The sequence below is a fragment of the Anolis sagrei genome, chromosome 6 (assembly GCF_037176765.1).
Source record: "Anolis sagrei isolate rAnoSag1 chromosome 6, rAnoSag1.mat, whole genome shotgun sequence".
NCBI classification, from domain to species: Eukaryota; Metazoa; Chordata; class Lepidosauria; order Squamata; family Dactyloidae; genus Anolis; species Anolis sagrei.
Window position 1 is genome coordinate 30418874 of NC_090026.1, and position 15188 is coordinate 30434061.

The 15188-nt window shown below is 41.0% G+C and overlaps 1 protein-coding gene across 2 annotated transcripts in view; it reads left to right on the top strand.

Annotated features, from left to right (window-relative positions):
- The window catches only part of ETV4 (ETS variant transcription factor 4), a 48264-nt gene that overhangs the window by 2936 nt on the left and 30140 nt on the right, over window positions 1-15188 (top strand). For both annotated transcript variants that reach the window (XM_067469996.1, XM_060780804.2), the window contains 3 exons: window positions 1466-1568; window positions 1691-1787; window positions 3299-3346. In XM_067469996.1, coding sequence (XP_067326097.1) covers window positions 1509-1568; window positions 1691-1787; window positions 3299-3346 — 205 coding nt within the window. In that variant the 5' untranslated portion in view covers window positions 1466-1508. The remainder of the gene's footprint in view (window positions 1-1465; window positions 1569-1690; window positions 1788-3298; window positions 3347-15188) is intronic.

Genomic DNA, 15188 nt, shown 5'->3' on the forward strand with positions numbered 1-15188 from the left:
AAACAGGAGGCAAGATCTGGCAGAGGGTGAAGCCAAACTCAGAAGGACAGAGAAGGTGGAAGGGTGCATTTGTAAGGCGGTGAACAAGATCCAGAAAAGGGTGCCAAGGAAAGGAGCAGCCAAATACAGAAACAATTTGTAGGGGAACCCAAGAATAATGAAACTGCAAGAAGATGTGGGCTTCAGGGCAGGATGCCAAGGGAAGGGGGCAGGAGAAATCAAATCAAGAGGGGAGTTCCAAGAGAACAGAAGGTGACATGCCAGGTTTTCAGGAGGTGGAAGGTCTAGGAGAGGAGCCACCTCCTAGCAATAGGGAGGAGAAGGTTGCAGGGAAGCCCACAAACTAAAGGGAAATTCCAGGAGCAAGAAGGAGCAAGATCCAGAGAAGCGAGCTGGAAAGCGGAGGAGGAAATCAGATAAAAATGAGAGAGTAAGGTTGAAGAGAGAGCTAGTATGATGTAGAGGTTTGAACATTGGAGTATGACTCTGCAAAACAGGGTTCCAATCCTTGTTCAGTCAGGAATCCACTGCGTGACCTTGGACAACACAACTTCCCCTCTGAATACATCTCATTAAGAAATCCTTGTGATTGGTTTGCCTTAGGGTTGCCGTAAGAATGACTTGAAGACACACAAAACCAAGGAAAGGTTGTAGGGGAACAGGGTGGGGTGGGAACTGTAAGGGGCAAGGAAAGTGAATGTTCATCCCAAAGCAGGATGGGAGGAGGAAGAGTGTGAGAGAAGAATAGCAACAGTCCTTTGAGGCCAGACCAAGAAGGACATCTGGTTCATAAGAAGGCAAGCTTGGGGGTGGTTGTGTGGGGAGGGGTTCTTATAGGTTCCCCACTCCTCCCTGTTAAGTAACCTTTTGCTCTTAAGGCATCTTTGTTTTGGGATGAGTCAGATTGAGAATCGATCCGCTGTATTCACAGATTCTGCATCCATGGATTCCATCGTCTACAGCAGTGATTCTCAATCTGTGGGTCGCCCATGTTTTGACCTTCAAATCCCAGAAATCTGAACAGCTGGTAAACTGGCTGAGATTTCTGGGAGCTGTAGGCCGAAACACTTGGGTATCCACAAATTGAGAACCACTAGTCTACATCTTGAAAATATTCTCAAATTAAAATTTCCAAAAAGCAAATGTTACCGTTTTATATAAGGGACACCATTTTACTAAGCCATTTCTATATTTTTGCACTTGAGCATTCATGAATTTTGGTATCCACAGGGATCCTGGAATCAAAACCTGGCAGATTCCATGGGCCCACTGTTCCCTTTGGTTTGGCATTGCTTGCAGCAGGAAATAGAGGGCCAGCAAAATGCCCTGGTTCGCTAGGGCCCCCCTACTGAGAAATCTGTCTTGGATCTCATTCTTTGTTCTTGTGCAGCGTGCTTGTCGCCACTGTTGAAAAACCTTCCACACCTATTCACCTGGCTCCCCCTTTTCATGATTCTACTCGTAGGTTTGGCTGCCTTGCATTCTCTGCCTGTGAAGAATCCGCGCTCATGACGGATGGGAGGATGAAAGGATATTTGGACCAGCAGGTGCCTTATACGTCTGCACAGGTGGGTAGACTAAAAAGCGTTTGTCTTTGACTCATCTACTCTCGCTATGTTCAAGCTTACCTTATGGGTTTTCTTGTCCAAATGGAGCTTGACAGCTGTTTTTTGTTGTTATTTTCTTAAAGAAACCCTCAGGACATGGAATGCTGGAGAACCGAGTTGTGATGGCTGCACGGAGGAAATCCATGGATCCAGGTGTGCCCCACGTCCCAGACTCAGAAGGTGTGTTGAAAGGATAGATTTTGGAGAGAGATGAGTGGGATGCTTATCTAACTCAGAATCCTTCAGGTGCTTGGGATGGCAATATCTTTCACTTCTGACCAGCTTGGTGCTGGGAGTTGTAGCTTAGGGTGTCTGGAGAGTGCCAATGTGGAGAAGAGGGGTCTATGAGGAATCATTTGAAGAGATTGTAAGTGGATGGGATTGTAGCTGGAAGATAAGATCTTGGCATACAGTCTTGGCCTGAAATATGAGTGCAATGACATAAGAGTTCCCATTTTTCAGAATGAGGAAGAGACTGAACTTTTTCTTTCTGGTCTCCTAGTTTGCTACATATTTTTCTTGAGTTGAGTATCAAGCACTTTAGTAGATCAGTGTTTCCTCTCAAAACATGTTGGGACTAAAATTTGCTATCCTCAGCTATTGCAGTCCAACATTTTGGGAAGGCACTATATTGAAAAAGGTTGTGGTTGACTTGCTTCTACTCTTTTCCCAACCTGGGGCCTTCCAAGATGTTGTTGGTCTGTAATTCCCATGACCCCTCAATACTGACCATATTAACTCATGGAAATTGTACTTTAAATACATCTGAAGGGACCAGGTTGAATGTGGAGTTGAGGTGAAAGACTATTTTGCTGTTGTTTCCTCCTCCCATACAAGTGGAACATGGCGGCTTTTGTCTCATCCAGTTTGATTTGCATCCAAAGGAAATACTCTAGTCTGGGCTGGCAAACTGTTCACATCTGTGGTCAATGAAGTCATTTTGCAATAGCTGTGAAAGCCCAACTTCCAACTCCCGTGTAACAGAGATCATGGCATTTTGGTAAGCCATTTTTGTCCTACCTTGCAGAACAAGTTGTTGGCAGGATAGCCAGCAAACTCAAAGCTTCTCTCCTCCCACCTCCAATTTTAGCCCCTTATCATTTAGTGGGTATTATGGATGAAAGGGGACTTGAATCTGGATCTCCTGGATCCTAATGTAGCATGAGGCGCTACATTACCTGGTTTCTCTATGTATGAATAAGAGCCCATAAGCTTCAAACTTTGTTTGTTTTTGTCATAATCTGGATAGTTTTCTCAGACATATAACCTACCCACATACTTTCTTCAGTCCCTATATAAAATCCCCACTTGAATATCCTAAAGATCACTGCCTACAGCAGTTTGTAGATGATGTAAAGATGGAGAAAATTGTGATGGTGTGGGCTAGCCTGTTTGAAATCATCATAACACTATATTTCAGGGTTGGAGAAATGGCATGCCTCTGGATATAGTTACACTCTAGTTCTCATCAGCTTCAGGCCAGGAATAAGGCATGGTGTCAGCTCTGTATGCATTTGTTTGTGTTTATCAGGTGTGAGGGTGGAATATATAAGATTCGGGTTAAAGACTTTGACCTTGGGTTCAAGACAGTGGGATTGACCCCTAGTTATGTTCTGTTATTGTCCTTGTCTCCTCGCTACATTGTTCCGGCTGCATGGTGGGTCATCCTGTCCCAAATCCCTCCTTTGCAGATCTCTTCCATGACTTGAACCTCCTACAGGAAACGTGGTTTGCTGAAGGTAAGGGCTGCTTTTGCCTCTTGTCTTTTAGTTCTTGCTTCTCCCCACCTTGCCGCTGCCTCCTCCCTTTCGTCCTGTTGCTTCTGGATCTTTTGCATACATAGCTCAGTCTCCGGGCTTGGGTAAACTCAGGAATATGAATCGCATCATTGTGTCGGTATTTGCTTATGAAAGGAACTTGGCATGGGGCCCTGAAAATTTTCCTTTGCTGCTTGGTGGGTTCCTGGTGAATGCTGAGTAGAGTCAAGGGAGGGGGCAGCTCCTTTTGCAAAGGTCTTGATCTACTCTGATATTTTTGGAAGAGGCACAATTATTTTATAAAAATCAGGGGTTGGATTGAGGTTTTTTTTTCTTCCCCTGATGGCTTGGTGGTTCTAGTGTCAGCCTTGACTGTTTTTCTAGTTTCTGACCAACCTGCCACCATCAGCTTGGGAAGGCAAACCTGTTGATTCCCTGAGAGCTTAATTAATGTCAACGGCATTTAATTGCAGTTTGGGAGTTGGTCTTGTGGTTTTGTTCTTGCAGACTCGGATCTAGGGACCTGAGATTTTGAAAAGGTTATCAAAGGCTATGGGTCTTGTTTACTTTAACTTAGAGGAGTTACCTGTGCCCATTTAGAAGGTAAAGGAGTGTTGACATGGATGGCAAATTTTCAAAAAGGAAAACAGTTTATAAGCTGAAGAGGGGAATTCCACCCGCATGACTCAGTAATCCATGCACATCCTAGCAGGCCTTTCATGTTAACTAGGAAAGTGTAGTTGCATTGCATTCTGGTGTTTGTCTCCTTTACAATTGTCAGCTACCACCTGCCATACTGTATAAGTGCTTAATAATTAGCACTGGGAAGTTACTTTTCCAAGTACAATTCCTAGAATACCCAACTAGGAAATTCTATGAGTTGTAGTCCAAAATGAAAATGTTTTCCATATTTTGGTAGTAACTGCAAGAAAAAGGAATATGCTTAGGTTTGAAGGAACTGAATATTTTTAGACATGGCTCCAATTTCTTTTGTAAACTAGCAGATGGATCTTGTGGTTTTACAGCAGTGGTTCTTAACCTTCCTAATGCTGCAACCCCTTAACACAGTTCCTCATGTTGTGGTGACCCCCAACCATAAAATTAGTTTTGTTGCTACTTCACAACTGTAATTTTGTTACTGTTATGGATCGTATTGTAAATATCTGATATGCAAGATGTATTTTCATTCATTGGATCAAATTTGGCACAAATTTGAATACTGGTGGGGTTGGGGGGTGGGATTGATTTTGTCATTTGGGAGTTCTAGTTGCTGGGATTTATAGTTCACCTACAATCAAAGAGCATTTTGAACTCCACCAACGATGGAACTGAAACAATCTGACACACAGAACTCCCATGACCAACAGAGAATACTGGAAGGGTTTGGTGGGCACTGACCTTGAGTTTTGGAGTTGTAGTTCACCTACATCCAGAGAGCACTGTGGACTCAAATAATGATGGATCTGGGTTGTTGTAGGTTTTTTCGGGCTATATGGCCATGGTCTAGAGGCATACTCTCCTGATGTTTCGCCTGCATCTATGGCAAGCATCCTCAGAGGTAGTGAGGTCTGTTGAAACTAGGAAAAAAGGTTTATATATCTGTGGAATGACCAGGGTGGGACAAAGGACTCTTGTCTGCTGGAGCTAGGTGTGAATGTTTCAACTGACCACCTTGATTAGCATATGATGGATCTGGACCAAACTTGGCACAAATACTCAATTTGCTGAAATGTACACTAGTGGAGTTTGGGAAAATAGACCTTGACATTTGGGAATTGTAGTTGCTGAGATTTATAGTTCACCTACAATCAAAGAGCATTCTGAACTCCACCAATGGTAGAATTGAGTTAAACTTCCCACACAGAACCCTCTTTGGCCACCCTTCCCACACCTCCCTCATGACCCCCCCCCCCGGGGGGTCCCGACCCCCAGGTCGAGAAATTGTGTTTTAGAGAAATTTGTTGTTTTTGTCCAGCTTCTGTTACCCTTAGAATTATTATGGAAAAGGTTCTCAAATCTGAGTCTGCATCCGAGAAACAGAATCCATTATGCAAAACTGAACTGACACCGTCAGGGATATTTAATTTGCATAATGTATTCTAGTAATGTAATTTTCTTTGACAGTTTCAATATGGTCTGGAGAACATACCCGTCTGACTGGTAGTATGGCACTGACATTGCAGCACATGTTTTGTCAGATATACATTAATGACCATCAGGACTAAATGCTTGGTAAGGAATTCTGCATTTTAAAAAGAGAATGCTGTTTGTCAGGAATTCAGCTGCCAAATGGGAACACGGATTCTGAGCTTTCAGATTAGCTAATAATGTTGAGGAAAAGTTGAAGGTGTTTGAGAATTTGTATAGTTGAAGGCTTTCTCGGCCGGAATCACTGGGTTGTTGTGAATTTTTCAATCTGTACAGCATGTTCTGAAGCATTCTCTCCTGACGTTTCACCTGCATCTCTGGCAGGCATTCTCAGAGGTTGTGAAGTTGTTTGAGAATTATTTTTGTATCCTTGCTTTGTATTCTGTGAAAGCAGAGAGTTCCTACTTTAGGAGTGGATGCATGAGTACAAATCACTGGAGTAACATTTTGTGGATCTCTTGGGCCACTTCCACATAGCTGAATAAAATCCTACATTTTCTGCTTTGAACTGGAATATATGTGTGGACTCAGGGCCCTTCCACAAAGCCCTATATCCCAGAATATCAAGGCAGAAAATCCCACAATATCAGCTTTGAACTGGGCTATCTGAGTCTACACTGTCATATATTCCAGTTCAAAGCAGATGTGGGATTTTCTGCCTTGATATTCTGGGTTATAGGGCTGTGTGGAAGGGCCCTTGATTGAAACATAACTTATAAAGGAAGAACAAAGGAAATACATTTTGTGGCTCTGTAGAGTTATCATGCCAAACGTTTGACTCTGATTCTGTTTTTCTAATGTCATACTCTTGACTCCTTCATAAACAGTAAATGTGTATGAATGAATAACAAAAAGTTACTGTAGAAAAACAATAGTGCAAGGCATTTCATTATCACCCCAATTTCACCCCATGTTAGTGAAATTGCTATACTCAGAAATATATTGTATTTGATTAAAGTTTCTTAATATGAGAAACTTCTTAAATTCCCATGAAAGGAAATGTGCAATAAACTAGATCTCTAATGTTTTCTTATCTAATTTTGAAGCCGGAGTTGGAGTCAGTACATTTCTACCAACTTCAACCACACCCGAGATTACTTCTGATCCCCCAATTCCCCTGCTATTTTGGAGACGTTTTCAAAGAATGAATATACTCAAATTTAAAATGATGTATACTAGATTTGCTTTAAATATAATGTCTAACACATTAAAATTTGGTATGGAAATTATTCTCTTGGAATATTGATAATGATGTATAGTATATACTTCTGTTATTTTTACTTAAAGAATAATTTTTCAAAGATTACATCCATAAAGAGAATTATACTGTACCAATAAGTTACGGTAACTTTCTCTTGCTGAGGCATTACTGTAGTAATTTCACCTTTATTCATTCCTGTTTTACACTACTAATGAGTTCCATTTCAAGTTGAGAAAAACCTGATTTAGTACAACTAGGGGCCCTTCCAGACAGACCCAAAATCCCAGGATCTGATCCCAGGTTTTCTGCTTTAAGATGGATATGAGTCCACACTGCCAGATAATCTGGGATAAACAGAAGACCTGGGATCAGATCCTGGGATATAGGGACTGTCTGGAAGGCTCCTAGCTGATTGAGTAGAGTGAGATTATTCTGTTTTGTTTTGTCTTTTTTTTTTTTAAACTAAAGGATGGATGTTGAGTCTGTGGGCATGGAAAATACAGTATATCCCATTTTGCATCAGCTTCTTGAACTAGTTACTGATTGAGAAGTAAGATATTTTCTGAAACAGAAACGAACTTAGTAACTCATTCATGTATTAGTTTGTTCTTCTGGGCACTGGAGTTTGTTAATGTGTATCTTAGAACAAAAACTGAAAGTTCATATGATATATTTATCCCTTCTACTGTAATTGATTGCATTACAACATCCCTGATAACTATGGATAAACGCTGTGTGTGCTGAAAAATGTCCACAAGAAAATACAGCATTGGATTATTATTATTATTATTATTATTATTATTATTATTTGATACACAACAAGATAAGTACACAGCAAACAAGATCACTATGCTGGCTTTTGTATTGGATCACACATTTGTTGGACGCTTCCCAAGTATCTAGGACTGTGTAGTATATTGGTGAATAATGAACGTGGATCTGAGAAGGGACAGATAGTAATTTTGTCCATGCAGATTGTTTTCAAGTGCTTTTTTTGTGTAAAAAAACTTGAGAAACTGCAAATTGTTTCTGGTGTGAGAGAATTGGCCATCTTCAAGGACGTTGCCCAGGGAATGCCTGGATGTTTTACCATCCTGTGGGAGGCTTCCCTCATGCCCCTGCATAAGAAGCTGGAGCTGATAGACAAGGAGCTCACCCCACTTCCTGAATTTGAATCGCTAACCTTTCTGTCAGCAGCCCTGCCTGCACAAGGGTTTAACCCATTGCGCCACCAGGGGCTCCTGTTTTCAAGTGCTGGCCAAGGTCTTTAGGCACTGCACCCAGTGTACCGATCACCACTGGAACCAGTTCGATGATGATGATGATCTTTATTTATTTTCCACCTTTCTCCCCAAGGGTATTCAAGGTGGCTAATAGCTATACACTTTGATCAATTTAAAACAAAACAAATACAACAATTAAAAATACATCCATCCATACCCCACACATCTCTTCTCAGATTCCTATGTAGCCAGCCAGTTTCGTTATCATTTCATAGAACAGAAAAGGGACATTAACACTAAGCCTCACTTAGAGTTAATTTTCCTTGCTGCTGCTCAAAATCCTTGAATAGTGAGAAAGAATTAAAACGGGGAGTGCAAGGAGCCAATGAGTGACTCTTGCTTATCTTATCTTTGAAGCGCAACTCCTCTGTTTGCCTTCCAAGCTGAGCTCAGCAAGTTGCTGAGATTTTACCTCCAGGATGGGTGGCAGAATGCATGAAACATCCCCCTCCCCAAAATCTGAGATTGTAATTGCTCATAATAATAACCAAGACTATCACAGATTTGATGTCTGATTCTTTAAATGAATGGTATGGGTGTGCCGAAGACGATTATCCTTATATGACAGTTGGTGATTTATTGCCTGTAGCAAGGAACAAGGGAAAACAAACACTGAAGAATTTAGTAACCATGTTCTTGTATTGGATTAAAGACTTACTGAGCCAGGTACATTCTCCAAACAATGGGCAAGTCATGTGCCTCTGAAAGATTACATGCGGGGCGTGATCGCACAGAGCAAGTTCCCTACTGCCTGCTTCTGGGATTTGGCATATTACCATTGACTGTAGATCCTTCTTAATGCATGGCTACTTCAAAAAAAATCGGTATTTTCCTCCATCTGGTTTCTTCACATAGAAAAGCAAGCTTCAGTGGTATTTTTCATAGAAGGTTATAGACCCAGTTTTGAGAAGAGTAGACGTGAACATGAGTGACTGTACTAGATTCATCAACTTGATTAGAGTATGGACTCCTTATCCATCCATAGGAGCCCCCAGTGGTGTAATAGGTTAAACCCTTGTGCTGGCAGGACCGAAGACCGACAGGTCAGAGGTTCGAATCCGGGGAGAGCATAGATGAGTTCCCTCTGTCAACTCCAGCTTCCCATGTGGGGACACGAGAGAAGCCTCCCACAAGGATGGTAAAACATCCAGGTGTCCCCTGGGCAACATCCTTGAAGACAGCCAATGCTCTCATATCAGAAGCAACTTGCAGTTTCTCAAGGTTTGAGGTACCTAGAGGGGGTGGTGGTGATTATAGAAATAATAATAACAATAAAAATAGTAATAGTAACAGCAACAACTTTATTTTTGGGCGGCTTACATATGGCACAAGGTATTGAGGGTCTTAAAATATATCCCCTGAGATACAGGGGTCTTGGAGTATTTTTAAACAAGAATTTAATCTAAATTACATTAATATTTTTTTTTAAATCCTTTTCATTTTTCTCCTTTCTATTCACCATTCTGAAGGGAAGCTTGGGATGAGGTCAACACAGATGTGTATCTTGGGAATGGAACTCAAGTCTAAACTTGAAATATATTTATGTTACAAATACACATTTTCTGAAGGCAATTTTATACACAATGGTTTTTAATAATTTTGTGCATAAATCAAAGTTTTTGAACACAGAACCACCAAAGGAGTCATTGTCTCATTCGCCCATGTGGACACTTTTGGATTTTGGAGTATAGGCAGTCTGCAAGGTAGGATCAAGATAGTGTGTGTGTGGGTTTGTTCTTAAGCTGAATGTGTATGTAAGTCAGAACAAGTACATTTTTAAGTGTAATTCCATATATGTAAAAAAATATGAGAGAGATTGAGAATGATTAGGATAGCATAGGAAAGGATCAACACCTCCTGGGAGTGGTAGTTGCTAGGATTTATAGTTCACCTACTATCAAAGAGCACTCTGAACTCCACCAATGATGGAATGGAACCGAACTCCCATGACCAATTAAAAATACTGGAAAGGTTTTCTGGACATTGGTCTTGAGTTCTGGAGTTGTAGTTCACCTGTATCTGTGTTTTCATTTATCCATGTCCAATGGGCTTGTGCAATCAAGGTAAACCTTGACTTGTTTTGGTGTCCTGGCTTTTGGTGGGGGCCCCGATCCATTTTTTGAGAGCCTCCCGAATTCGGGAAGGCAGATATCTGTTTTTGCTCTGAGGTGCCAAAAGATTCATTTTCTATCGGCTCATGATGCGGGGGGGGGGGGGGGGGGAGGTGTCCCCGGCTCCCCATCCTGTCATTTTCGGCATTTAAGCTGTTTCTGCTCTAGAGGAGAGGCGCTGCACGCCACACACACACGCTTTCCACAGCATTTAAAGGAGGCAAGTTCTTAAAGCTGTTTCTCTAGAGGAGAGGTGCTCATCTGCAGTCAGCTGCTCACTTTAAGGAGGTTTCTTACCTTTTTCTACTCTAGAGGAGAGACACTCAGCTGCAGGCACAGGTGCACACACTTTACGGAAGCTTCTTATTCTTAAAGCTGTCTACTGTAGAGGAGAGGTGCTGCAGACAGAAGAAGAAGAACTTTATTTTTCTACCCCGCCTCCATCTCCCCGAGGGGACTCGGGGTGGTTTACATGGGGCCAAGCCCAAGGCAACATACAATTAAAAACAGAACAATAACATATTAAATAGCATAAAAACAGCATAAACAATAATAAACAAGCATCATAAACAACAACAGAGATAACCTCTAGTCTCATTTTTCTTGGGGGGGGGGGGAGAGTCAATGTGGGAAATGAGTTAAAGGATAGGCTGGTCAATAAGTTGGATAGAGCGTATAGTAGCATAGGAATATAGCAGTCAATCAGGGTCATTTCAGCTTAACTTAAAAGTGTAGTAATCAAATAAAGGAACTTGAATTCAGGTCATGTTTGTGCACTTTTTCTCCCGGGCCTGTACCACACCAGCAGCCACATACTCTTCCCAAGGCATTTTAAGGAGGCTTCCCACTTGGCTCTTCCAGGTAAGGAAGAGCGATGACCTTCTAGAAGAGGAGAGGTAGCTGGTTTTCAGGAAATTAGACTTTTCTTTTTGTTTGCTGGGGGATTAATAAAAAAGATTAAACTGTGGTCCTGAAAAGCAGAGGAGGTGCTGAGATCGGCTCCCGCTTGCTTTTGTTGTGGGTGGGTTTTCGTACCAGGTGGGCCCATACTGTTATGGGCTCCTGAAGTACCGAAGGTACCGAAGTGGAAGGAATGAATTCCACACACGAGTGTAATGTCCAACAAAATAGGTCCTCTCTAGGTATTTTCTAGGTCCTGTAGTATGACACCATAATATTCCTGAGTTAGAAAAGCCCTAATTTTATTAGGATCTGACAATATCTGCAATTTTTTGTATTCATCCAAAGACCAATATCATATGCTCCATGGATTCTGGGGTTGCATTATACCCCATATTTCTGTGTATGAATAAAACACTCAAGAGAGCTCTTTCGATAAAGAAAACCTCCTCTACTTCTTAGGAAGTAGAAAAAGGATTTGAGCACTTATCCAACAAGGCTACCAGATACATTAATTCCCAAAATAGGCTGGCTAGTAAGGCAGATCTTTGCATCGAACACACAGGATATTTTTCATTACTGCAGACAGTTAGAAAATCTTGCCTGACATGTTAAACTAACCATTGGATCCTCTCATTCTCTTAACACCTTTGATTTTCTGTCAGGTCCCTCATTCAGGGATGCTCCATTAACCAGGGAAAGCTCTGTAAAGACCTTTGTTCATTGTATCCACTTTGCTTGAATTCTCAGGAAGTCTTTTCATCTGTTTACAAGCACCCCCCCCCCCCCCCAATCTATCTCAAAATTGGGAATCAAGGCAGCTTGAAATTTTTTAAAAAAGGAACAATATTGTTAAAAACATACAAAAACAACATTAAAATATAAGGAAATTATTGACAGTATAGTATGACTATCACTCAGTTAATGCAGCAGATAGGTTCTTACACCATTAAAACAACAGCAGTTCAGTCTTTTTCCAGCCAACTTTTGATCCAAAACTAACAATATGCAGATATGAAATGAAGCAGCCAGGTTTCGTAAGCCTTGCATAATTGAACAAAAACATTGTGAGCCTTTTGGAGACTATTTGAAAGCGTCTTCCAAAACACATATACTAGTATGATTTCCATTCTGGTGTTCTGTTTTTTAAAAATGCTGGGTTGGAAAGTAGGCAGGTTTATGTACTTCCATATTTTGTTTCAATTTTGCTGTTTAGGCAAACTCATAATAATAGAATTACTGCCATATAAATCTTGATTATCTCCTTTGAATGGAATTATATGGCAGTGTAGACTCAGGCTGGATCTGCACTGCCATATAATCTAGTATCTTAATCCCAGATTATCTGTTTTGAACTGATTTATATGAGTCTGCACTGCTATATTATCCAGTTCAAAGCAGATAATCCGGGATCAGAATATGGCAAAGTAGATGAGTCCTCATATAATCCAAATCAGATAATATGGATTATCTGCTTTGATGGTATAGATCCAGCCTCATATAATTCGATTCAAAGCAGATAATCTGAGATCAGAAGCTGAATTATATGATAGTGTAGATCCAGTCTAAGTCTAGATTTATCACATAAAGAACGACAACTACATTATATGGCAGTGTAGGTGGGGCCTGAGATTAAGAGGCTTTCGAAAAAAAGAGTTTCCTTGTCAGATGCTTTGTTCACTGCTATGCCTTTAATGGAAAATAATTAAACACTCACTTAAAAAGATAACATGCAATTAGAAAGATAAAAGCAATTTAAAAAACATGTTGGTTTAAAACAATCCAGCAACCCTAGTCTGATCTTTCAAAGCCTTTCGGAATAAGAAGCATTTTGCCTGCTGATGGCAAGAGAGTAAGGAAGGATCTATTCTGGCCTCCCTAGGAAGGGAGTGCTCGATTCAGGAGCTGCTGATGAGGCTGGATCTACACTGCCCTATAATCTTGATTATCAAAGCAGATAATCCGATTTGAACTGGATTATATGAGTCTACATTGCTATATAATCCACCATAGAGTTAATATAGAAATTGAATAGTAGTGGAGCCAAAATGCACCCTTGCTTGATGCCTTTCTCAGTTTTGACCGCTTTGGTAAGATGGCCCTGGGGATTGCATCTTACTTTCAGAGTAGTTCCTTCATGCAGTGTTCATAGTAGTTGTAGAAGTCGTCTGTCTATTGAGGTGGACCCGAGCTTTTCCCATAGTTTGGTACAGCAGATAGAATCAAAAGCTGCTCTGAAGTCTATAAACGCAGCATAGAGGGAGGATGACCTGTGGGAGGAGTATTTTTCTATGAGATGTTGCAATACTATACATCAAGGGTCCACAAACTTCTTAAATAGAGGGCCAGGTCACAGTCCCTCAAACTGTTGGAGGGCCGGATTATAATTTGAAAAAAACATGAATGAATTTCTATGCACACTGCACATATCTTATTTGTAGTGCAAAAATACTTAAAAACAATACAATAATTAAAATGAAGAACAATTTTAACAAATATAAACTTATTAGTATTTCAATGGGAAGTGTGGGCCTGCTTTTGGCTGATGAGATAGGATTATTGTTGTTGCTGTGTGCTTTCAAGTCGTTTCAGACTTAGGTTGACCCTGAGCGAGGGCCGGGTAAATGACCTTGGAGGGCTGTATCCGGCCTCCAGGCCATAGTTTGAGGACCCCTGCTATACATACTATACATTGATCGATGGTGGATCATCCTTCCCTGAAGCCAGCTTGCTACTAGACTCGCAATGTGCCCCACCTTTCCCCTTTAGTGCCCCCTCCCCCCAGTGTTTTTGATCCTTCCTATCAATCTCTTCCCTCCCCCCATTCGGTTCCATACCTGTTACAATATCCTGTGTTTTAAAATGTGATTTTAAACTGTTTTCTAATCTACTTTTAAAAAACTGCTTTATTGGGGAGTTGTCCTTCCCCTCCCAGGGTGCTTGTGCCCCGCTTTGTGCTGGTCAGTGACCATAATAAAGTTTTGTTTTGGCCATTTAATCCAGTTCAAAGTAGATAATATGGATTTTATATGGTGATGTATTTATTTATTTACCACATTTATACCCCCCCGCTCCCCCCCCCCCCGAAGGGGACTCAGAGTGGCCTTACAATAGGCAACAATTTGATGCCGCACAAATATATACAAATAAAATAAACAAATACATCAAAATCCAAAAAGTTAAAAACTGGAATTGTGGGAGTTAAAGTCCAAAACACCCGGAGGGCCGAAGTTTGCCCATGCCTGGTGTAGATGCATCCCTGGATATACAATGCAAGTGACACACTTGTTTTTAATCTCAAATGTATGTTTTATTTCTGCTACCACCATGTCAAATGTTGGTGGCACAGTTTTTGCGTGTGTGGTGCTTGGCAGGTTCCAAGAGGGTCGCATCGTGGTTTGATGCCATCTTTCCAATGCCACTGTTTGGAAAGCCAGCCATTTTCAATGCCACTGTGCCATGAACCCCCCCCCCCCCCCCAGTTCTACCTATTGATCCCATCCTAGATTGAGAAGGGAAAATTCTGAACGACTTGGCTTTTAGCCAACCAACTGTGGAATACAGAAAATATATTTTCAGGGAATAAGCTCACTGTCTCTGGAAAGAACCGTCAAGCTTGCATTGATCCGGCTTTGTTTGAACATTTATCACAGCTGGATTAAAATGCGAGATGCACAAAGCTCTCCAGTCTTGACTTAAGTATGTCTAGAGATGGTGAGTGCCTTTAACAAAATAGATTAGTTACGATTTTGTTTTAAAAGCAGAATAAAATAGAGAATTTAGTTTTGATTCTAGCAATCGAAGTATTTAGACTGTGATCCTTTGCCTATACGCTCGATAGTAAGTTTGCTTAAACTCGATCAGACTTACTTTTCAGAAAGCATGTTTAGACTTGTACGGGAAGAAAAAACTCTTGGCTTCTATGATTTTCTCAAAAGAGATCAGGAAGAAAGATAAGATTTGTATGGCTGTTTCTGTCATGAGTTTGCATTTCAAAAGCTTCTTATCATGAAACGTACATCATTTTAGTACATACACCGAGATATTCCTTTTTCTGTTTTCTGATCTCAAGTAGTCTCTGAATCCAAAAAATCTTTCAAAATCAAAATGATGGTTCCAAAATGTAATAAAAGGGAGGCTTGTTCTGATATCCGTTTTATTCCTGCTGTGCTTTACTGTAC